The following is a 24088-nucleotide window of genomic DNA, read 5'->3' as shown; positions in this document are numbered from 1 at the left end:
TGAAAGAGAGAGAGAAAGTCACATAGCTGTGTAATGAATACAGCAAACAGTAACTGTTCCACATCAGGAAGAAAAAAAAACAAGGAAAACCGGAAATGGACAAAAACAGGCCAATTCATCTACAAGTGAGACAGGGTCTGCAGAAAACAAAGAAACAGAATGATGAGGGATCAGAATTGGAGACAAATCAGACAGAAAGGACCTGTTGCAGAATAGTGCTAATATGATGAACAGAAAATGTGCATCTAGTTACCATTGAAACAGATACATAAAAAACTTAGTGGAGCATTTGAGTCTTGAAAAGTGAAAGTAATGTGGATTTAATACTTCATAATAAATAGGCAATTCCATGAGCAGTTTTTTTATATAACAAAAAGAATAAGTGTGATAGCTATAAGAAAAATGTATTTACAAAGAGAATGATGCAAAAAAATCATTAAAATGATAAAATTAATGTAATATAAATAAAAGCCAGTTGATCAGAGAGATATGAAACATTAACATCATTCTTACCTGAAAATGTACTTCTAATAGATACTTACCTCTTAACACAAAATAATTTGACTTCTTATGCACCTGCCATAACCTTGAATAAATTGTCACCTAAAACAAGTATTTAACATGAACTGTGCTAATGTATGATGACATCCCTCCACCAATAAGAGGGTGATAACACCCTCCTTGCACATTAGTTCCTCCCACACACTTGGACTTAAAATAACTTTATTCTTAGATGAGGCAAGATAAAAATGAACCAGAAATGAAGAGGATGGGTAAAAAGATAGGTGGATGTGATTAAAAGAAGACAAGTGGAGAAACAGACCATGAATGAGAAAAATGAAGAAACTTTATTCCTGTCAAAAGCTGAAGAAGCAGGAGAGATGGGTACCTCCTTGACCATACCCAACAGGACAGTCACTGATGAGACAAAGACTAACGTTGTAAACTATGCGAAGAGGATTTAAAAGATGGAATAGGAAAGACAAATGTGAATTGAGTAAGTTTAAGAACAAGAATGGAATGGCAAAACTAAGAATGACAAGATACCAAAGTAGACAATGAAGACTGGTATCAGGCTGCCTCAACTTTGGATTTAGTGAATCTGGATAAAGAGCCAAATAAAATAAGAATGAGGTAAACAAATATTATTTAGAAGAGAATCATGACTCAACAAATCTCCAGAATAGTATAACCAAGTAAGAAGGATAAAAAAGAACTAGAGTTTTGGCTAAAGAGGTGAAAAGAAAAGAATGAACCTTTATAGAAAACCTCTTTTAGTACATTTGGTGAAGGGACAAGAAATAATCTAAGAAAAAAGATAAAGACATGAAAAGTGGGCAGTAGAAAGTGAAATAACAGTTAAGGGGCCTATCCCCAAGCAGGTAGAAGGTTTCAAAGATTGGGAATCAAGATACAGAAATGAAGGACAGCTGTAAGCCAGAGTAAAAAGAGTCCAGTAGATGGAGAGGACAAGACTTTTGACCATGTTTGTGAAGTTGTTTAAGAAACAAGTCTACACTGACACTGTCAGACAGAGGAGATGAACTTAACTTGAGTAAGGATTCTGTGTAGTAAAGAATGAGAGAAACTGAAAATCACAGGGAAAAGAAAAAACACATCCACAAAACAATGTTAAGAAAGAAATTAGAAAGATTAATATTTTATTCCACAGGTAATGCAGTACCTTAAGCAAACTTTGGTCAAAATCATCAACATCCTAATCATGTTGAAACAAAGGAGATGAATATCAGTTAAGTGGACAGGAGGAGATCCAGCATGCATGTGAGAACCCACTACTATATGAATAATGGCTCTTACATTCGCTTCAGATAATTGGAGTTCACTAGCTACAGTAGATACAGGTTCCATGTGAGTAACATCAGCTTCTCCCAGCAAGTCACCAGTGCTTCCAGTACATGAAAATTCATAGTGTAAAGTTAGCAGAAAAGATTATTTTAGCAAAATGAAAGAAATGAATTAAACTTGAACTAAAGTTAAATTTCATAAGGTATCACAATTCTCACAGAATTTATTAACAATTTTGCAAACATCTCTTCAACACAGTGCCAATGAAAAGAATAAGATTATTTCAAGTGTAAGTGCTTAGGAGAGCTACTGCACAAGGATGTTATATTTCCCTTCTACTGGTGAAAGGTACTAGTGCAATTCATGTTAAACACATCCTTTTTAAGTATAAACTAACTCAAGGCTAGTGGCATGCAAATCTCATAAACTGATGCACAGTGAATTGGATCAAGCTATTCCGTGTGCAGGTTTAAAAGTATCATAAAAAACATATGATATTATACTCCAAGATAGCTGTTTACCAAAATTTCACATGAATTGGTTAAAAATTTGTATATTTTATGTGTACTACAGAATATTCAATTATGAGAATAAATATCTTTGTGTTATGACTCACGTTTGCAGCCACCAAAGTGATCAGTCCAAGATCCATCAGCCTGACAGTAAATAGTCAGTTCTTTTGTTGCCCTATAACCAGGTTCACAATGGAAAGTTACTTTATCCTTGTAAGTGAAATCTTCCTGATATTCCATAGGAATGGTGTGCTGTGGAAAGTGTGGCAGTGGACAGGTAACCACTGAAACATATGATATTATACACATTGTACTTTTCTACACAATATCATATCCAACAAGTAACACAAAGTGTTATTTGTTTGCCTTAAAGTTTTGGACTTCAAAGTTTATGCAAGTAACCTATAAGTCTTCTGTGATATGTTGAATATGAGTCAGTCAGCTCAAGGTTCACAACTTAATTTTAATAATACTTTAAACTACTTCTTTTTCTCTTTTTTACTAGTGTACACAAAATAGTAATAATGTAACATGCATCAAGGTTTTTTAAGTTTGGTTCTATGTGACACTAAAATCCATATTTATATATTTTTTTATAGTTTAGCAAAAATAACCAAACTTAATTTTGAAACAGTCAATTTAAGTTATTAGTGTGTTTGTATGTGTGTTACACACAGAAAGGGGAACCAATTCAACAATGTATACTATTAAACAAACATTCTACCTTTACACACTGGTAATTCTTTGCTCCATGTCCCATCAGCAAGACACTGTGAAGTCTCTTGACCATAAAGTATGTAACCCTCTTTGCATAAAAACTTGACTTGAGCTCCAAAATGATTGCCAGATTTATCATGGAGAACAAAACCATTCTCAGGTGGTTTTAGCGGCTCACAGAAAACACCTGAATGATTAGTTTTAAATTTACATTAATGTCACATTACTGAACAGTATAATTAAAACATAGACTGTTAACCACTTGACCATATCTGACTCATTTAAAAAGTATCTCACTAAATTCTGTAAACAAATGTATCATCAAAATTTAATTAATGCTACTACTGTCAACATTTGCTTTATATGAAAATATTTCTGATAGATACATACATATCTTCACACAATTAAGTTATATTTCTCATGCATCTGGCTTAGAGGTTTGCAGGTTATAAGCCTTGAGCAAACCCCAACCTCATACCACAATATTTCTCTTGAACTGAGATGACATCATTATGCAGTAAAAGCTCTACACTAATAAGTAAGAAAATGTGCAATGGAATTGTGGAGGATAGGTTGGAATTTATGTAAGGAAGTAAGTATCTATTTGAAATACATTTTCAAGTGAGCAAAATGTTAAATTCAAAGACACTACCACCCCTCTTCACACAGTTAATCTAGAATCCCACTTTGAAAGCATTTGAATGAAGCTTATGGAGAGTGACACCTGACTGCAAGGGCTCCAAAGATTCACATACAGAAAACAATGCACCTCATCTCTTCCAAGGTATACCCTTTGTCTGGGAAGAAGAGAGAAAGAGGCAAACAAATCCCATGTGTCACAGGTTTGAGTAGAATAAGAACATGGCCTTCCAAATACTTGAACACAAGATGTTGCAGAGCCAATGAGTAATATTGTTAGGACATGTTCAGATTGTATTATGTATGCAACCTCCCCACCTATCATCAGACTTTATAGAACTAACACCAGCTGTAGGAGGAAGGCACAATAGTCATGCACAGATAGTGGCATAGTGTGTTTCTACATCTAGACTCAAAAGAATAAACATCTGCTGCAGGAGAAAGGCATGACTTGGTAAAGCATACTCTCCTCAACTCAAGTTAATAGATGACACCTGCATAAGGGAAGTCCATATGTATAATGTGTGCTCACCTCAACTACACTGAAGTTGCATGCTGCAGAAGGAGGGAACAGTACTGTACTATTTACTCATCTCAACTGAAATGAACATTCACGCCAATAGAGAAGGGCACAAATGGTATGTGGCATAGCTATACAACAAATGATCTGCACTACATTGATACTGTCACCACTGTTACACTTCCCATTCTATTGGCACTGCTTGTTGTTAGATACCACTCAGTGAGGATTATCCATGGTCAACCACTTCCATAACTAGGATTGGGTAAGTGTTAAGGGTCCTCTGTGTTTCACTTAATAAAAAAAAAAAGAGTAGGAAGAATTCATGGTGTGGAGACCCAGATCCTCATTTATTTTAGTTAGGAAAGGTCTTTTATTGGAAAAGCCAACAACCAAAAGCCAGGAAAGTGAGCAAATACCCTTTGGCACAGGTTTTATCCATGATTGTCTATGGAATAGGTACAATCTGTCTCAGACAAAGGTCATATATCGAATCTATCATGAAGATACTACAAGTGGTCTTGCAGAATACCCCATTTCACATATATGGAACCAGAGAAGATAGTACAAGTGCTTTCCATTATCCAGTTTGATACAGGTTTTGGAAAATAAGTATACCCATAGAGTACCTATAAATGAAGGTTGTATAAAAATTGAAAAGTACTCACTTGCCTATTAATGGTGGAAAGTGGATGCAGGCAGTAACCTTTAACAGATAAGACAGCCAAATAGTAAAGACAGTGGGTAACAAAGGTGTTTTGGGTTAGCCTAAATGCCAACCTGAAGAACATCATTCAGTGGCGATTAGGAATGAATGAAGTGATGAACCTGATGGGAAAATACATGGAACAGTCTGTGAGCATCAACTGCCAATGAGAAGTAGACCAAAAGTTGAAGCCTACAAATCCAATTTCTACGATTAGAAAGAAGGATGTCTTTGGAAGAGGGTGATGGATGGGCACAAAGCAAGGAGGTTTATGGGGAAGAGAGGAATGGAACAGGGTGAAGAGAACTGGGAAGTAAAGCAACTTGTGGTATTGAGAAGGGTGAAAGGTTGTGGACAAAGTCTCTAATAACCAGCAGTAGTGGAGACTGCTAATCTATATTCAAACAGCCATGCAAAGTGGAAAGAGGGCTGACAATATAACAGTCAGGAGGAAGGGATAACAAATGGATCAACAACAAAAAATGACACTGTGCATGGTATAATGACACAGTAGAAGAGCAACAGGAATGAGAAAAACAAAGGTTTGTGAGTTTGAATTTTGAAATGGTATTGCAGAGAGAGGAAGACATGTCAGGTTGTTTGAGAATCATGATTGAGCAAGTCAAAATAAAGATTGTCAGGAGGACACAACAAGAAATGTTGTGAATCAAGGCCAAAACCTACAATAAAATACAGGGCATACATAAAGTAAAATATTAGATCAATTTTGATTGAAAGTATTAACAGCCAAGATTAGAGATTAGGAAAGTATACTAGAAGAGGAGAAGCTTAGAATTGAGAGGGGTAGTAAAGGCATCAATAAGCATAGTCCTCAATAAGGAGCACACCAAATGAAATATTTAAAGGTGAGGTGATTATTTTATGAAAAAAAAACACAGTTTTACCAAGAGAGGTGGTTTGCAACCAGGTTGGTAGCACCTGGAACACAGCAAGTAATGAGGTGAACCCATCGAAAACAGGCCCAATAGAAAAGAAAGAGGGTTTTATAGCAAATTGTTCTGGATCAAATACTCTCTTGGTAGTTGATACTGAAATAGTATCTTACCAGATGGACTACAGGAAGTTTAAGCATGATTATATGGAGAAAACATTCATTCTACACCAAATGTTAGATTATCATTCAGAGATGTTTTCCAACCAAAGAGGGCTGTGTCAGTCAAGTGTGCAGATATATTTTGGGTGGAGGTAATGGAGCACCAATGATGGTATTCGATTGGTTCAGTCACTGATATATATCACAAGGACTGAACCAATCCAATACCATCATTGGTGCTCCATGACCTCCACCCAAACCGTATCTGCACTCTTGACTAATGCGCCCCTCTCTGGTTAAAGAACATCTCCAAATGATAATTTAAAATTTTGTACAGAATGAATGCTTTCTCCATATACATACATATGCACCTCCTCTAATAGTTCTTGTACTACTAATGGGACCATAAGAGGAGGTACATATGTATGTGACTAAAAAAAAAGAATTTCAGAATGGATGGTATGGGTATTAACACTTTTACTAACAAAGCTGAGAACAACAGGTCGAAATGTTACAGAGCTCTCATGCAGGTCAAAAAAGGTTAAGACAGGTTAAAAAGGAGTTGAAAAACTCCCAGGTGTAGAAGGTATTAGGTGAGAATGAAGAAAGATCTGGAAATTTTGATGAGCCACCTGAAATAGGTGGCTTCCCACAGAAGAAAGGAGGTATGAAAGAAAGATTCTACTCGGGAGTTGGAAAAAAGAAGCCAACTGTCCATGTAGAAATTACAGTCTTAATCTTTTCAAATGGTGAGCAAATGCTCTAAAAAGGCAGTTGAAAGCATATAGAGCTGGCTCAATGCTGTACAGAAGAGCTCAAAACTGGAAGATATGATCCTAATGGATGAAGTAAAGGAAATATCATGAAGACACTGCAACGGGGATATGCAGGAACACATCTGAAATGTTGACATTGATCACACATACTTCAAGTAATAGTTTGGAACAACCAGGAAGCAACTGGGGAGGAAAGGTCGATAACTGGATACTAGTCCTTAGTCTTTTGAGGGCCTAAAGAGAAGCGAGAGTAAAACCCTGGTAAAGGGGTCTACATCCTTTCTATGGTGTGCTTGTTTAGCAATTCCAATAAAGCTTGCTCAAGATATTTAAGACAGATAGACTGATAGAAAGGAAAGGAAACAGAATGAGGATTAAGAGATGGAGAAGAGAAATGGAGAAAAAGTTCATAGGTAAGAAGTAGAGTAATTCATATGCTGCTGGAAAAGTGTAACAACACGTGTGCAAACCATGATATAGAGGCCCACAGGACCAGATCCAATGTGGTAGTCACTAACAAACTCAATAGGTCTATCATCAGGTTGAAGAGGAAGGTTGAGTAGTTGGAGTCAAAAAATGGAAATCAAAACAGTGCTTGGGCAATGAACAAAGGTGGAGGGAGTTGGGACAGTCTGAAAACTAAGTATAAAATTGATGATAAATGATAAGAAGCTTTTGCTTGTGATTTAATGGAAAGAGGAATACTTCCAAAACCTTCAGAGCAAAGAAAGTGTGCTAGGCAATGATTCTGTGGAAAGAAAGAAGGAAATTGAAACAGGATAAAAAGAGTATCTTTACCCAACAAAAAAAGGAGTCAAACGAGCAGTAATAGGTCAGATGAAGTGAAACTGGCCATAATAGAGAAGAAAAAAGAATAAAAATTCCTAGTGGAGCATGGTGTAATTCCTTGAATATGATTTGGAGAGAGAGGAGAGATAATGAAGTAAGAAGGATCAAGTGAAGATAGGAGTACTGGGTATTGGAAATTTAAAATGACACTAAAGAAATATTTCAAATTGTGGGGCACAAGAGAGTGAAATTCAGAATGACTGTATGCTAGGATATAAAAATCAGATGGATTTGTAAGACAAGACATGTGATTACAGAAATGTCATTGGTCAAGAATAGAACCAGTATAAACTCTAATGTCAGGAGAAGGAGGAAAAGGAAAATGACATTATGGTTTGGATTATGAAAAAGTAAATGAGAAGAGTCATATGACACAAGGAAAAAAGAAAAACTAGTACATATGAGTGATATTAAGTTCTGATAATACGAGGAAGGTTCAGGGTTTTCCTCAACCAGAAGAGAAGTTCAAAAAACTAAACCAGGAGGAGGAAACAAGTTATCAACTTCATTTTCTTCATTCTCCCACTGAAAACAAGGAAAAGGAACACCTGAAGAAGGGATGAGAGCTAAAAGTACTGACAGCATAAGGGAATCCACTATACTACATATAATGGCTGTCACACTATCCTCACTCAATGCAAATTCAGAGGCCATAGTTAATACATATCTGTGTGAAGAAATTCTTCTGTCTCATTAAATGGAAAAGACAAAACACATCTAACGTTTTCAGTTCCCAGGAAAACAAAGAACTGCATAGAGGGAATTAGTGTACAAGAAAGTGCATTGCCTTTCTAATAGTAGAGAGCATTTGCTGCATAATGGCATCATTATGCAGTAGCACAATTTGCAAGAAACCTTGAGAGGTTAGGTGGAGGTTCACTAAAGGCTAGTGGCATGCAAATATCTAAGCTAGATGCAAACAGAAAATAGTTTAATTGTGTGAAGAGATATGGTATTATTTTGGAATACTGCCACAATTTTCTATGTATTTTACACAGAAAATTAATAATTCTATTAAATTGTTTTGCCAGTTTCTTTACAATAAATGTAATAGCCAACAGAAACAAGAAATTGTTTAATATGATACAACATGTAGACCTAACTGATAGTGAATGATTTGAAAAAGAAAACTGTAACTGGATGATTAAAATACAGTTCAAACAAAATTCTAAAATTTATATTAATTGTCTAAATTAAATTTTAATTTTATGTCACTATAATTTTACATATTTCACTATGACAATTTTTTGTTTGTGTGAAGTTACACACAAAGCTACACATTGGGCTATCTGTGATCTTTTTACCACAGGTATTGAAATCCTCATTCTAGTGTTTTAAGTCCACAGACATACAGCTCTGTCACTGGGAGGCAATTATGACAGTTATAATAAAATCTTTTAACATACATTGCTGTCTATCTATCTACCTAATATCTAAAGTGAAAAACATCACATACAGTTGTGTAGAAGTACTTTTAATTTTTAAAGTAATGAGAAAATGAGTGACTCACGCAAACAGATGGGTGTCTCTCCACTCCAGATGCCATCCTCTTGGCAAAAGCTTGTGTTTTGACCAAAAAGTTGGTAACCATCTAAACAACTATATAGCACAACATTTTGATAGGTAAAATATTCTCCCTCAACAAATCCGTTATCTGGGGCAAATGGCTTTGGGCAGGAGACTGGTACACACTTAGGGAGTTCACCTTGCCATTTTCCATGCTTGTTACATACTACACTAGCATTTCCTTGTTTAATGAAACCTCTCTGGCAGCTATATACAGCAAAACTACCATATTCAAAGTCAGGAGCCTCAACCTCACCATATTCCACAGTAGGAGGGCTACCACAGGAAACTTTTACACAGGAAATACTGCAAAGAAAAAAATATAATAGTACCATTGAAGACGCTTGCATGGAATAAGAATATAACTTTGCTGAACAGCAATTGAAAGTTGTGTGTTTTAAAGATACCACTAACAAAATGCAAGTTTAATCAAACTTAATTCCTGTCTATCAATTCTGTATGATTCAGAGTAAATCAATGCAAAGTTTTAAATTCAATATGCTTAAAAGGCAAGTAGATATTTCAGAAACTACAGATATAAAAAGCATACAGAATGTTAAACATACTTTACATTTGATGTTTTAAAAGTGATTTTAATCCCATTTTAGTAAATAACTATTTCCATACTAAATTAATAAACCTTAATGATACATTACAAAAGACTACAAAGAAATATTATTATTATTTGAATCATAACTACTCTGTATATTACATTACAATCTATTTTTCAATCATATGAAAAACCATTTTTGTCAGTAACTTTTTTTTTTCAACTGTTAAGGGTAACTTTTTATTAATTAGTGATAATTGTTGTGTTAATGTAAACTATACGTGGAAACAATATATTTGAAGTGCATCTTATAGGACTAAAAATGAAGTTTTTTTGTAGAATCTTTTAAGAAAATTGTAATAATCTTGTTGCATCAAGCAGTGCCTTTAAAATATCAGTATGCTGTGCTTGAGTTATATGACACTAATTATTCCTGATATGTTTCAGAGAAAGAAAGAATTTAATGTTTTATATTTAGTTTCTCAAATTTTACCAGTATACTCTTAATGCTACCTAGTATTTTCCTGTAACTGTTTTTATTATTGCATTAAAACAATATATACTGCTGCATATCAATATCTTAATAACTGTTTTTGTTTTTTCAAGGAAACATTGCTTTCTTATTTTCTTATATTTTAATGCCTAAATGTACATGATATTGTAGTTGTGACAGTCTTATAATGCTAATAAAAAAATTTGTATTTGCTTGCTTACTTTTCAACTTTCCATTCATTCCCACTCATGCACTGATGGGTTTTTTGTCCATGAACTGAGTACCCATCATTACACTCATATGTCACTTCTGTAAAACCATCTTTATGTTCAACATGAATTGTTGCATGATGAAGAGTAGGTGGTGGACCACATGGGACACCAACACATTTTGGACGGCTACCTATCCACTTCCCATTGGACTCGCATACCAACACATTTCCACCTTGCAATTCATATCTGTCTTCACACCCATATAATACAGAACTTCCATACTTGTGTTGAGGTCGCTTAGAGTCAAGAAAGTATAATCGAGAGTGGGAAGGGAAAGGAGGTGGTCCACAATCAACCAAGATACATAAAGGAGGATCTCCATCCCACTTCCCATTTTTTTTACATTTTCTTCTTGCTTTACCTACCAGTTCATATCCGGTCTCACACTTGTATTTTACAACACTACCAAGTTGGTAAGGCCCCTTTTCTACTAATGCATGTTCTACAGGATCTAGCTCATCACAGAGATAGCGATGACAAGTTGATATTGAATCTGACCATGTTTTATTTGATCTACAGATAATTTTATCTGCTCCTTCAAGCTTATAACCTGGATTACAATAAAATCTAATGACTGCATTTAACCTAAAGTCAGATCCATGAACTTGTCCATTGCTTAAAGACACAATTGGTGAGCATGATATGATATTACAGCTGGGAGCTTCGTGACTCCATGTGCCATTTGCCTGACATATTCTTTCCCCAAATCCTTTAAGTTCATATCCTTCCCAACAAGCATACTGAACCTTGCTACCAAAGATGCTAGCACTGAGAAATGCCATTCCATGTTCTGGTGGTGGAGGGTGAGGGCATTTAACTGGAGTACAGAAGGGGTTTTCTTCACTCCAGATCTTATTAATAAGGCATGTTCTATTTTCTGGTCCTTTAAGTTCATATCCCTCATTGCAAATATATTGCACTACTGAGCCAAACTTTAAGTCTTTCACAACTACATGACCATTTTCTGGATTAGAAGGATGTGGACACTGAATAGGAGCACAATGAGGTGTTTTTCCTTTCCAGGTTTTATCTGCTTGACACTTTCTGCTGGTCAATCCTTGAATCTCATATCCTTGATCACAAACATATTTCACTACTGAACCATAAATGAGATCTTTTACAATAGCATGACCATTTTCTGGATCAAGAGGATAGGAACATTCAGTAGGAGAGCAATGTGGCATTTTCTTACTCCAAGTTTTATCAGCCTGACAAGATACCTTTACTGGGCCATGAAGTTCATACCCTTGACTACAGACAAATTTTACTTCAGAACCAAATGTAAGATCCTTAACAATTGTATTTCCATTATCCAGGTCAGGAAGGTGTGGACATTTAACTGGGAGACATCTTGGTTCATCTTCGCTCCAAGTTCTATCTTCTAAACAAGTTCTCTCTTTTGGACCATCAAGTTCATAGCCTTTATTACAAACATACTTGACTGTTGAGTTGACTTTGACGTCTCTGACAGTTATATTACCATTTTCAATAACAGGCAGATGAGAACATTGTATCAGTATACAGAGAGGGTTGTTTTCGCTCCATGTTTTGTTTGCTAGACAAATTCTTTCTTTGACCCCTTTGAGTTCATATCCCTTCTTACAAACAAACCTTACTATGGATCCAAATTTAAGATCATTAAAAATGAGATGTCCATTTTCCAAGTCAGATGGATAAGGACATTCAACTAAAACACACTGTGGACTGTCCTTGCTCCATGTTTTATCCCCTAGACATGTTCTGTTTGCTGGACCAAGCAATTCATACCCTTGATTACATACATACTCAATTACAGATCCAAATCTAAGATTTCGTACAATTGCATGGCCATTTGCTGGATCAGGTGGATGTGGGCATTCCACTAGAGAACAAATTGGATTTTCTTGGCTCCAAGTTTTATCAGCTAGACATGTTCTTTTTGCTAGACCAAGCAGTTCATACCCTTGGTTACATCCATACTCAATTACAGAGCCAAATCTAAGATCTTGTACAATTACATGACCATTTTCTGGATCAGGTGGATGTGGACATTCCACTAGAGAACAAACTGGATTTTCTTGGCTCCAAGTTTTATCAGCTTGACAGGTTCTTCTAAATGGTCCATGTAGTTCATATCCTTTGTTACAAACATACTCAATTTCAGATTTATATCTACGCTCTTTTAAAATAGTGTGGCCATTTTCTGGATCAGATGGATAAGGGCATTCAACAGGTTGACAGATTGGCTCTTTATCACTCCATGTTTTATTTGCTAGACAACTTCTTTTCTTTGGACCATGTAGTTCATATCCTTCCTTACAAATATAGTCTACAAAAGACTGAAAGAGAATATTTCTTATTATTGTATGACCATTTTCTGGATCAAGTGGACGAGGACATTCAACTGGGACACACTGTGGATTAACATCGCCCCAAGTTTTATCTGCTTGACAGGTTCTTTCTCTTGGGCCAAGTATTTCATATCCTTGATTACAAATATATTCAATTACAGACCCATATATAAGTTCTCTGATAAAAACACGACCATTTATTGGATCAGATGGATAAGGACATTGAATTGGAACACACTGCGGAATGTCTTTGCTCCATGATTTATCAGCTTGGCATGTTCTTTTTGTCTGACCATGTAGTATATATCCTTGGTTACACTCATATTCAATCACAGACCCAAAACTAAGACTTCTTACAAATAAATGACCATTTTCAGGATCAGATGGATGAGGACATTCAACTGGAATGCACTGTGAGTTGTCTCTACTCCAAGTTTTATTTGCTAAGCATGTGCGTTTAAGAGGACCAAGAAGCTCATATCCTGGGTTGCATACATACACAATTTCAGAATCAAATTTGAGATCTTTAACAACTATGTGACCATTTTCTGGATCAGATGGGTGAGGACATTCAATAGGTACACAATATGGAATGTTCTCACTCCATTGCTTACTCGCCAGACAAGTTCTTTTTTGTGAACCATAGAGTTTATACCCTTGATGACAAAAATACTCAATTATAGATCCAAACGTTAGATATTTCATGAGTACATATCCATTTGTTATATTAAATGGCTGAGGACATTCAACTGGAAGACACTGTGGACTATCTTCACTCCAAGTTTTATCAGCCTGACAGGTTCTATTTTTGGGACCACTCAGGTTATATCCTTTGTCACAAAAATACTCAACTACTGACCCAAAACTAGAATCATGTACAACAGCTCGACCATTTTGTGGATCAAGTGGATGCAAACATTCAACAGGAATACACTGTGGATTATCTTTGTCCCAGGTTTTATCTGCCTGACATGTTCTTTTTGATGGACCATGTAAATCATATCCTTTATCACAAAAGTACTCAATTATAGAGCCAAATCTAAGACTGTTAATAACTACATTTCCATTTCTTGGATCTGATGGATGTGGACACTTAACTGGAATACAGAGCGGTTTATCTTTGTTCCAAGTTTTATCTTCTAAACAAGTCCTTTTTGCTGAACCATGTATTTCATATCCTTGATTACAAACATATTCAATTACAGATCCAAATATAAGGTTTCTTACAATTGTATGGCCATTTTCTGGGTTAGATGGATGAGGACATTCAATTGGAATACAGTGTGGCTTATTCTGGCTCCAGGTTTTATTTTTCTGACAGATTCTTTTTGCCAAACCATGTAATTCATACCCTTTATTGCAAACATATTCTACTACAGAGTTAAACCTCAGATCATATACTATGGCATGTCCATTTTCTAATTCTGATGGCTTTGGGCATAAAATAGCCTCACATCTAGGTTCATGATGGTTCCATTGTTGGTCCATAAGACAAGTGCGAAAAGACGGTCCAACTAGCTGATAACCTACATCACACTGATAAGTTGCAGATGATCCAACAATTAGTTCACTTAAGATAACATGACCATGTTCTGGATTATTAAGGGGCTTACATTTAACTGCTATGCAAATTGGTTCCCTACCACTCCAGGAGCCTTGCTGAGTGCATGTACGACTGATGTTACCTATTATACGGTAGGCAGAGTTGCATTTGTATGTAGATGTTGCTCCAAACCCTAGAGAGGTCCATGTTACTTCTCCATGTGAAATTATTTGAGGTTTAGGACACAAAATTGGCTGGCAGATGGGCTGACTAAAAGACCAGGAGCCATTAGCTAAACATTCTCTCAGAGGTGGACCTATTAAACGAAATCCTGTGGCACAAGCATATTTCACCTGACTTTGAAATATTGTACTGGTAAACTGCATCTCACCATGCAGCAATAATGTAGGCTGAGCACATGAAACTGGTCTGCAAGTAGGTGGTCCACCTGTCCATGTCCCATCTTCTTTACAAGTTAGAACCCTATCACCATCCAACACATATCCAGGTTTACACCTGTAAAGAACTCTATCACCATAGTGAAAAACATTGGTTCTTGATTCTTCTAGGATCATATGGCTATCCACAGTGATATCCCCACGAGGTCTGCTGACTAATGATTCTGCTCTCTCCAAAGGCTGAGTATTCAAAAATGTAGGTTTTGCCAAGACCACGATGTCACCATACTGAAGTGAACTTGGAATAGGACAAGAAACTTCCTCACAGACTGGAGGTTTGGAAGACCAAAACCCATCCTCCTTACATTGTAAAATATTAGATCCATGCAGTTGGTATCCCCTGTCACAAGTGTATGTCACATTAGCCTGATAATGAAAGTCTCTCCCATACCATTCACCAAACTGTATAGTCTGTGGTTTGGGGCAAAGAATAGGTTTACATCTTGGAGTTTCACTGCTCCAAGTGTTGTCAATCTGGCAAGTACGATTAGACTCCCCAACCAGAACATAGCCTCTGTCACAAACATATGTAATAGTTGTTCTATAATAGTAGTCTGTAGCAATGATTTGACCATGGGGTACATTCTCTGGTCGTGGACAAGTAGTGCCAATACATTTGGGAAAGAGTCCACTCCATTCTCCATTCTCATTACATTCTAAAACAGAATCTCCAATGAGTTCCCAGCCAGAATCACACAAAAATTGCACTCTGCTTCCGAATTTGTGATCTTCTCCTATAATCTTACCAAACAATATAGAAGGAGGGGTTGGGCAAACTACTGGCTCACAAACAGGAAGATGACCCTCCCAGTTTCCTTCTGTGTTACACATTAATGGACTAGAATGAGAAGCTACTAGCTTGAAACCTTTGTTACAAACATAGTGAAGAAGAAAGCCAGCAGGGAAGTCTACTGTTTTATAATGAGCATGTGGAATATCTGGTGGTTGTATACATTTAATTTCTTCACACTTAGGATTTTCACCTGTCCAAGACTGGTCTTCTGAACATATCCTTACATTTTGTCCTACTAGGTGGTATCCTTCCTGACACTGGTAATGAGCCTGATCCCTGTAATTTAACCCAGTGAAGCGTACATGACCATTAATGGGGCCTCTGATTTCTGAACATGAGACAGGAAGACACTGAGGTTTGTCTCCACTCCAAATCCCATCTGGTAAGCAAGTTCTTTCAATCATTCCCTCAAGTCTGAATCCTTTGTCACATGCATATTGCACTGTATCACCATACCTAAAATGACAAACCATTTTTAAGCTGATTAGTGACAAACAATTACTTACTATATTCAAATTTATAAGAAATAGATATTATGGTTGCATTGCAGCATAAATGAATTTATAAACAATAACATTTTACTTTGTTTTCTTGACTTTATCAAAATAGAAAAACAAAATCTACATAATACATTCTCATACATTTTACAAGTAATAATTTAGGTTTTCACATAAAAGTTATTATACTGTCATATGCTTTTATTCATTATTCAAGTTATTCTAAGAAAACTCAAACATTTTCACAGCTAAAGTATATTATTTATGGATGATAACCCTATTACATCTAGTACTACAATAATTATTCCCGGAAAATAGATATATTTTCAGTACTGCTTAAGTGCTATACTTTACAAACTAGGTAACTAACTATATGAAACATGCCTGTTTAGATATCTAATACTGGTTCAGTCTACTTATCAGGAAACATAAATAAAAATGATCAAAATAACAAGTTTTGTACTACATAGTTGACAAAGAAAAGGTACACAAAGAAGTTATAACCCAAATGTGCACAGGTAATCAAAAGGACCAACCTCATGTTGAGAAAGGAAACTAGATTATAATTCTGGATTTATTATGTATAACTATAAGAACTGCAACAAGCTTTTAGTAAAATGGACAAGTCTGTTGTACACAAAAATCAGATGAGTTATGAAATTATTAATGCTCAAGATATATCTGTAAATTCTTTGTTTTGATTTTCACACTAAGCTGCATGAGGGCTATTTGCACTAATTGTCCCTAATTTAGTAGTGAAAGACTAGAGGGAGGGCAGCTGGGAGGGATAGATAATCACATTATAAAGCCTCTACAGCTGAAAGGAAGAACATGTTAGGTGGGACAGGGATTTGAACACACAACCTTTAGATTACGAGTTCAGTGTCCTAACCACCTAACTATACCAGGCCCATCTGTAAATTAATTACATTAGTCTGGCTCAGATTATAAAATGTTGATATGCAAGTTGATGATCATGAAGCATAAAAATACTTTTGCCCTTCTTTGAAGATAGTCCTTCATTTTAAGCAATAAAAAACTGATACCTTCAAATAGAGTGAATTTTCCTCTAAATTCCATGTCTACTTCATATGCTGCATAAAAATTACAAATATGTTTAACCCTGTGGCATGGAGCAGTCATTTTGAAATCTGCATTGATCAGTTCTATCAAAGTGGTTCAAACTGTTTGCTTTATGCTTTAAACAAATACTCAGTGTACTGGACCCACTGACAATGACTTTCACAAAATCCAGACATCCAACAGTTTGGCAACAGATGCATCTCAATATCACTTGACACTTTACAATAACATTAAAACATGCTAGATGAAATTCTTCTCTGCATCAGCATCACAGAAAGTGCTTCACACCAGACTCACGCACGATGAGCTTTGATTCACATGAAAGTATCATTTTACTCAACAATGCTTCAATTCAGTCAGAATGATCTTTGCTCCAGTCAAGCCTCACCTTGTTGCTTCACATAAAACCTATTCAGTTTGAACTTTGACTCACCTGAAAAGATAATTTCAATCAACATTGCTTCAATCAAGTCAGTATGCTCTTTGGCCATGTTGAGCCTTATTTTATTGGTGAGGAAGGGTTCCTTTCTTGGAAACCAGCTGAACACAGGTGAGATCTGGCAGTAGTGACAGTGACTGTTGACTGGCATGCTCCTTTGATCTGTTGATAACATTTAATGATTCTGTGGGCTAATGTGTTTCGGAACATAACTGAAATGATACATATGCTTTCTTCAAACTCCTCTTCCAGCACTCTATATAACTAGTCTTTTATACATCTTTTCTCACATATATCTTGCAGTACACTAAATAAAGATACTTCCTTTAGGAACCTATATTGTTGATTGACCCTCTTCCTCAAAGAAATAACGACTGGCTTTTCCATGGAGTTAAACTGCAACCTTTGCCCATGGTAGCATCACATACATGTATAAGCAAGTAGGCTTCTAAACATACTCTTAGTAAAGTACCTCTATTTTAGCCAAACATGGCTGATGCACTACCCAGATAACCTATAAAACTGATGATAAAATAATTGGGCAGTATTACATTAATTATGAAACATATTTGTACCTACATGCAATAGGGCCTCAAATAAAAGTGATAAAATTGGAGGTTGGATAATACTACCAATTTTTTCACCACTTTGCTTGTTTTCAGTGTATGAAATCAATGGAGCTTTAGTACATTTTCTGTCGGATTTAAAAAATATTATTCCAAGAAGGTGTACATTATTTTTTTACTTTTGTAATGAATTAATAATATACATATTTTAATACTGAATCTCTGCACTAAATATAGTGGCTTTGTTAAGTCAGTCTTGAACTTAATTCTGGTATTAGACAATCCTAATACAGTAGACTATCTTCTGCTTAAGTCTTCCTGGGTTTCAAAACTGGCATCAAAATTGGGAAGGTGTTCTCCTTTTGTCAGAGTAACTTGAATCCTCAAACATGTATAGACTTTCCAAATAACTGCTTCAAAACTATGGTAAATGTGTTTGAAGATATCTTGTCAGAAGTTTCTTCATTTGTAGATGGATGGAATATGGAAAATTTACTGAAAGTTCTCAAAAAACATCTCTGTCACAAAGATCCAGATATGTTTCAGTAGCAAACATAAAGAAACACTGTGAGCAATATGGTGTAATGATGTAGTGCTCTGTTGAGATTTAAAAAGTTTCAACTGAGAAGAGAGCTATTCATGTGCTGCTATATCTATAGTACTGATTCCATGAACTTCAAGCCATAAAGAAGACCTTTCTCAGTGTCATAATGATGTCCAAGTGCTTTGCTACTGGTCAGAGAGATTTTGAACAACTAAAATATATGAAATCTTAACAAGACATCACAAACTATTCATGGGCTCAACACAAAAAGCATGAACTTTATCATTTTGTTTCTTTTTTCTCATGAAAGTATCTGCTTACTTTGTAATGAAGGATGAGAAAAAAAAATAGTGCTCTATGTAGTCACTCAATTTTTTCATGCAGCCAAAAGAAAGTTAAAAATTCACATTCACATTAGTTAAGCCTTTGTCCCTTTAGCATGACTGAACACATTTTGAGAACATTCTTCTTTCAGCTGGTAACTTCTCTGCTTCACAGAAAAACCCAATTTTCCTTGTGAATGATAGCTTATAACTCATCAAATGGATAACTAAATCAGTGATTATGTTAGTAGACCTACAAATCGAAACAGTAAAGGAAATGAATATTATCTGGAACTACCTTAAGCACAATACTGATCAGCATACTAGAAATGAAACCAGTTAATGTCCACTACATAATACAGCATCAAAGATAGCTTCAATTGCAAGTGATTAATCTGTGCTTATAATCACACTGTTTTAAGGCACATACAAGTATGTATTTCAATTCTTTAAAAAGTAAGAGAAATTTTACTGAATTCTAAAGCTGTAATATCTACTATAGCTGTACTGCATGCATGTTGCCAGAGAACTAGGCTGTTTATGAGCTACTGTATGAAAGTGGTGAATCAAGATCTTGGAATAGTGAAGATTTTAACTACTTTGAGAGATAGATAGGTCATTATGGACTTCAAGATGAAATTCAAGCCTATATACTTATAAGAAAGATGGTTGATCATTATTTTACAAACAATATGAATTGATATGTTGGCATTGTTGTAATGCATACTTTGGCAATTTTTTACAGAAAAATGGCACCCGTGATTGAGATTCTGTGATTTTCAGTGAGAGAGACAATGTTGTTAGAAATTAGGAAGAACCTGCTATGTATAAAGCAGATTCTTCTCCAGGCAAATAATGCAACCTGCTTTGGAATTCAGATTGAATGATTTTTATTCATTTTGAAGTTTCTAAAAATGTGGTTACAGAAATGTAATAATTCTGCCACACTAAAAAGGGAGTTTTGAGCTTAAATCACATAACTGTCTTTCTAACACCATTGTGAAACTGGTAGATCATGACAATAAGTAGTTACAAAAGGTGCTGGAACATATATAATGTTTGGCAGGGTAACTCAAGAAGTCTTTCAAGAGAGCTTATGATAGCTTTGTCATTTATAGTATGCCAGTTAATAAGGCTCATGCACTCTCCAATGTAAAAAAAAATATTCTCCTTTTGCTTTGACTTTTGCTTAAAAGTGTTTGAATAGGTTATGGTCTTGTAACTGATATGAAACTTAGAGCAAGAGCATTTCCAAATCTGGACCAGTTCCTATTGAAAACAACTCAGATGCAGAAAAGGAGAAGAATTAGACATACTACTAACTGAGAATGAATGTTAAGAAATAAAGTAAAGTGAAAATTACTGCAAGATATGGATGATGATGATAGCTCAGCAAGTGCAGATGAAGAGAACCTCAGAGAAAAACCATATGATCCCCAAGCATCATCAGATTCAATACCAAGAATTCCTGATAATGCAAAGAAAAAGAAAGAGGTAACAATCCTGGTGGAAGTATTACAGTGCATCTACTGCAAAAGAAGAAGATCTTGATATTGAGATGGTATTCCATGACATAATTTTCTATTCATTATGGAAGGCTCTAACGATACAGCTAAAAGGTGAGCTATCAGCACCATAGCAGTAATGTCTTCAATGAATAAACATGAATAGCACATCATCTGTTTACTTGTAACTTTTCAAATCCAATTATGCATAGTCCACATGCAAGCTTGTGGCTTTCTTCTAAGCATGCAGATAAAGGTGGGATGGATCATCAAGAGTCTGTTGCTTAGACAGGGCTGATAAAGATGAATACTGCTGTGTCAAATATAAAGGCACCAAACCCATTATAAGAGAATGATGAGGGTGTTACAGATCACTGTTAGTTAGAAAAACAGTGTAACAGCTGCATGAGCTCGATCAAACTTGAGAAAGGAGAAAAGTATGGCTTACCACTTGATTTACTGGAAACAATATGGCAAACTACATCTTACACTGATGCTCACATAACTCACTGCTTAATATCAAACTTGTAGGATTTCCAAAGTTAGCTAATCTCCATCCAACCAGCAAATTTTTCAGGTGTTATAAATTTTGTACATTGAAAATGTATTTCTGATACCTCCTCTCATTGCCAATAGCTATTCTCATTCATTTCTGCCTCTGTATGAAACAAAACTCTTTCCTCATACCACAAGCCTTGAAACTCCCAACCATTTGGTAATGACCAGTTTCAATGCTTCTCACATGCAAATTATCATGCAACACCCATCCATAAATAAGATCAAAAAACATGTTCTTGACACACGTGACTCCCTCTTTTCAATTCTACCAAACTATCCCTTCAAGTGTTAGCAGAGAATGGAAGCATCAGTTTTTAGTGGAGAAGAAACATGGGAAGTGTAAAAGGAAGTAGTACCTATCATAAATATATTTGTATTAAAAAGAAAATTCTGATTTCTGATATAGTACATTACCTCTTCTCAAATAAACAGCTAGAATCCCAGACTGAATAGGTGGAGGGACCAGTGAGAGGGAAAGAAAGAAAAATCTGAAGGATGCTCTTTAGGTAAATTCTTTGTCTATTGTGGAAAGACGTCACATATATGAATAGAAAAACAGAGAAACATATTTAAATGGGAGAGAACTATGGTAAAAGTCACCCAAATTCTACATACTTTATTAAAGTACTGAAACTCAATTCCAGAAAACATAACAATAGGTAAGATTAAATGATGTGCTCCATGCAGAGAGTGGCTAGGATATGACAGATGGTACACAGCAGGTCAACTACATCCAAAACCCATGCCACAAGGAACCAACATCCAAGTTGGGGTAGGATGAGGATCATAACATTGGTAATTTAACTCTCACCCCTCATCCATGGATGGGCACATTTTGTTGTTTTACAACAATGCAATATGTCAAAAACCCAGCATCTGGCATCAAATTAATGTTTGTGTAATGTACACCACCTAACTTAATTATATAATAACAGGAATCACCTTAAGTTTTGAAACATACTCAGAATAACAGGATGGGAAGGACCATAGTAATCTGCAATTAATTCCACCCTGTCTCACTACACAAATGGAGTAACAATAGTAAAAATGATTGAGGAAATATAGGCATCTGTAATACAGGTGTGAGTACTTATACTGATTGGTTCAACTAAAAAAACCCAAACCCCACCCACTGTGGGAGTAGATGAAGTATCCCAATTGAAGGGGTGAACTGCAATTTTGACAACTCATTCCCATGTTGCATGGTAGAAGAGATATTATTATCTACACCAACAGAACACTGTCACCCTAACCTCAATTTTATAATAATTATATAGACTATTTGTATTTGATAATCACATTTAGGAGAATGCTTCCATAATGCACAATCCCAGAAGCTTGAAACTAGAAAACAGTAAGGATTGTTAAACTTCATTACATTAGAATAAAATAGGAAAGAAAACTCTGGACAGTATGAAGGAATAGCAACATCTCTGGGAGTGTAATGGGTGACAATAAAATCCTATTTTTAACAGCAGAACAAAATGATTTATCCAATAAAAGGCATAGCACAGATAAGCAGCTATTCCCTTCTGCTTTACCCAGTAGAAAGATGTGAAAAGATGTCACATATGTGAATGGAAAAACAGATGAATGTAGGAGAGAACTATGATAAGAGACTCATCAGGATGGGTTTGGAACCTGGACAGGCAAAATTTAACCCCATCACAATAGGTATCCTTCAATGCACATGGCACAAGGTTTCAGTGTCTTACATTCAAAACTTTATTAAACTACTTTTTGTTTATGTTATACCAAATAGAATAGCATAAAATCTTATCTAATAATCCATATTTTAATAGTACAAGACAATATTCAAAAAAATTTCCCCAAGTGTAACACATGTGACAATTTTTCTCTTTGCATGTCATCATCCTCTTTTATCCAACATCCTTCAAAAATGTATGATATTAATCCTAAGTTAGGCCTGACATGGCCTAGTGCGTAAGGCATGCGACTCATAATCCGAGGGTCGCAGGTTCGCGCCCGCATTGCGCCAAACATCCTCGCCCTCCCAGCCATGGGGGCGTTATAAAGTTATGGTCAATCCCACTATTCGTTGGTAAAAGAGTAGTCCAAGAGTTGGCAGTGAGTGGTGATGACTAACTGCCTTCTCTCTAGTCTTGCACTGCTAAATTAGGGACGGCTTGGTGCAGTGGGTTAACAACCTACTCATTTAAATACTTGTTGAAAAATCTGCAAGTGATTGTGGCACTATGTTCATAGATGGAATCTAATGGTTATAACTAACTAACTAACTAATCTTAAGTTACTCTATAAAATCATCATTGCTCATACAGACCACATTTATTGTAGTCCTAAATTTTTTTTGGTTACAGAACTATCAAATAGTAAACAAGAACCCTCCTGCAACATCCATCTATCACATCTCTCTTTCATAATTTGTTATTAGTTCTCTCTTACATTTAATTATATATTACCTATAGCCAACAGTTTTTCATCTGTCAAATGACATATTGTATAACATTGTGTTTTAAAGGGTTATATGTCAGTTTTACAAAGAGTACAAACATTATTCTTGTGAGAAAGTCAATGACCAGCTTAGATGAATGTGTAATAACTTTTGTCATAGAGTTATAAGGCCACAAAAATTTTGAGAAGTAAGGGAATTTGTCTACTTTTTGCATGTTATTAGTCTATATTGTTTGATGCATTATTCAATTAAATAAAAATTATTAAGTGCAAACAACAGCAAGAAAAAAGAAGATTGGATGAGTATTTTATTCCTTTATTTTCATGTTTATTCTTTATATATAATTATAAAAGCAACTAAAATGTAAAAGTAGGGATCTTTATAGGTTAGTTAAGATTAGATTAAGTAAAACAAACAATAATATATGAAAAATGTTTCACAAAATAGCACAAAACCTGCTTGTACTAGCTGTAGTAGCTCATGGATAATGCATCAAATCAGACTGAGGATGAAAGTGGAAAAGTAACGGAAATTGTCGAAAAGGAGGAATTAACC

The 24088-nt window shown here is 35.5% G+C and overlaps 1 protein-coding gene across 3 annotated transcripts in view; it reads right to left on the bottom strand.

Moving 5' to 3' along the window:
• LOC143244792 (sushi, von Willebrand factor type A, EGF and pentraxin domain-containing protein 1-like) overlaps positions 1 to 24088 on the bottom strand; it is a 164771-nt gene that overhangs the window by 29261 nt on the left and 111422 nt on the right. For all 3 annotated transcript variants that reach the window (XM_076490120.1, XM_076490119.1, XM_076490121.1), the window contains 4 exons: positions 10410 to 16040; positions 9090 to 9451; positions 3043 to 3222; positions 2423 to 2602 (listed from right to left, as the gene is read on the bottom strand). In XM_076490120.1, coding sequence (XP_076346235.1) covers positions 2423 to 2602; positions 3043 to 3222; positions 9090 to 9451; positions 10410 to 16040 — 6353 coding nt within the window. The remainder of the gene's footprint in view (positions 1 to 2422; positions 2603 to 3042; positions 3223 to 9089; positions 9452 to 10409; positions 16041 to 24088) is intronic.

This window comes from Tachypleus tridentatus, chromosome 2 (assembly GCF_004210375.1).
Source record: "Tachypleus tridentatus isolate NWPU-2018 chromosome 2, ASM421037v1, whole genome shotgun sequence".
In the NCBI taxonomy this organism is placed as follows: Eukaryota; Metazoa; Arthropoda; class Merostomata; order Xiphosura; family Limulidae; genus Tachypleus; species Tachypleus tridentatus.
This window is presented reverse-complemented; position numbering and strand designations above follow the sequence as displayed.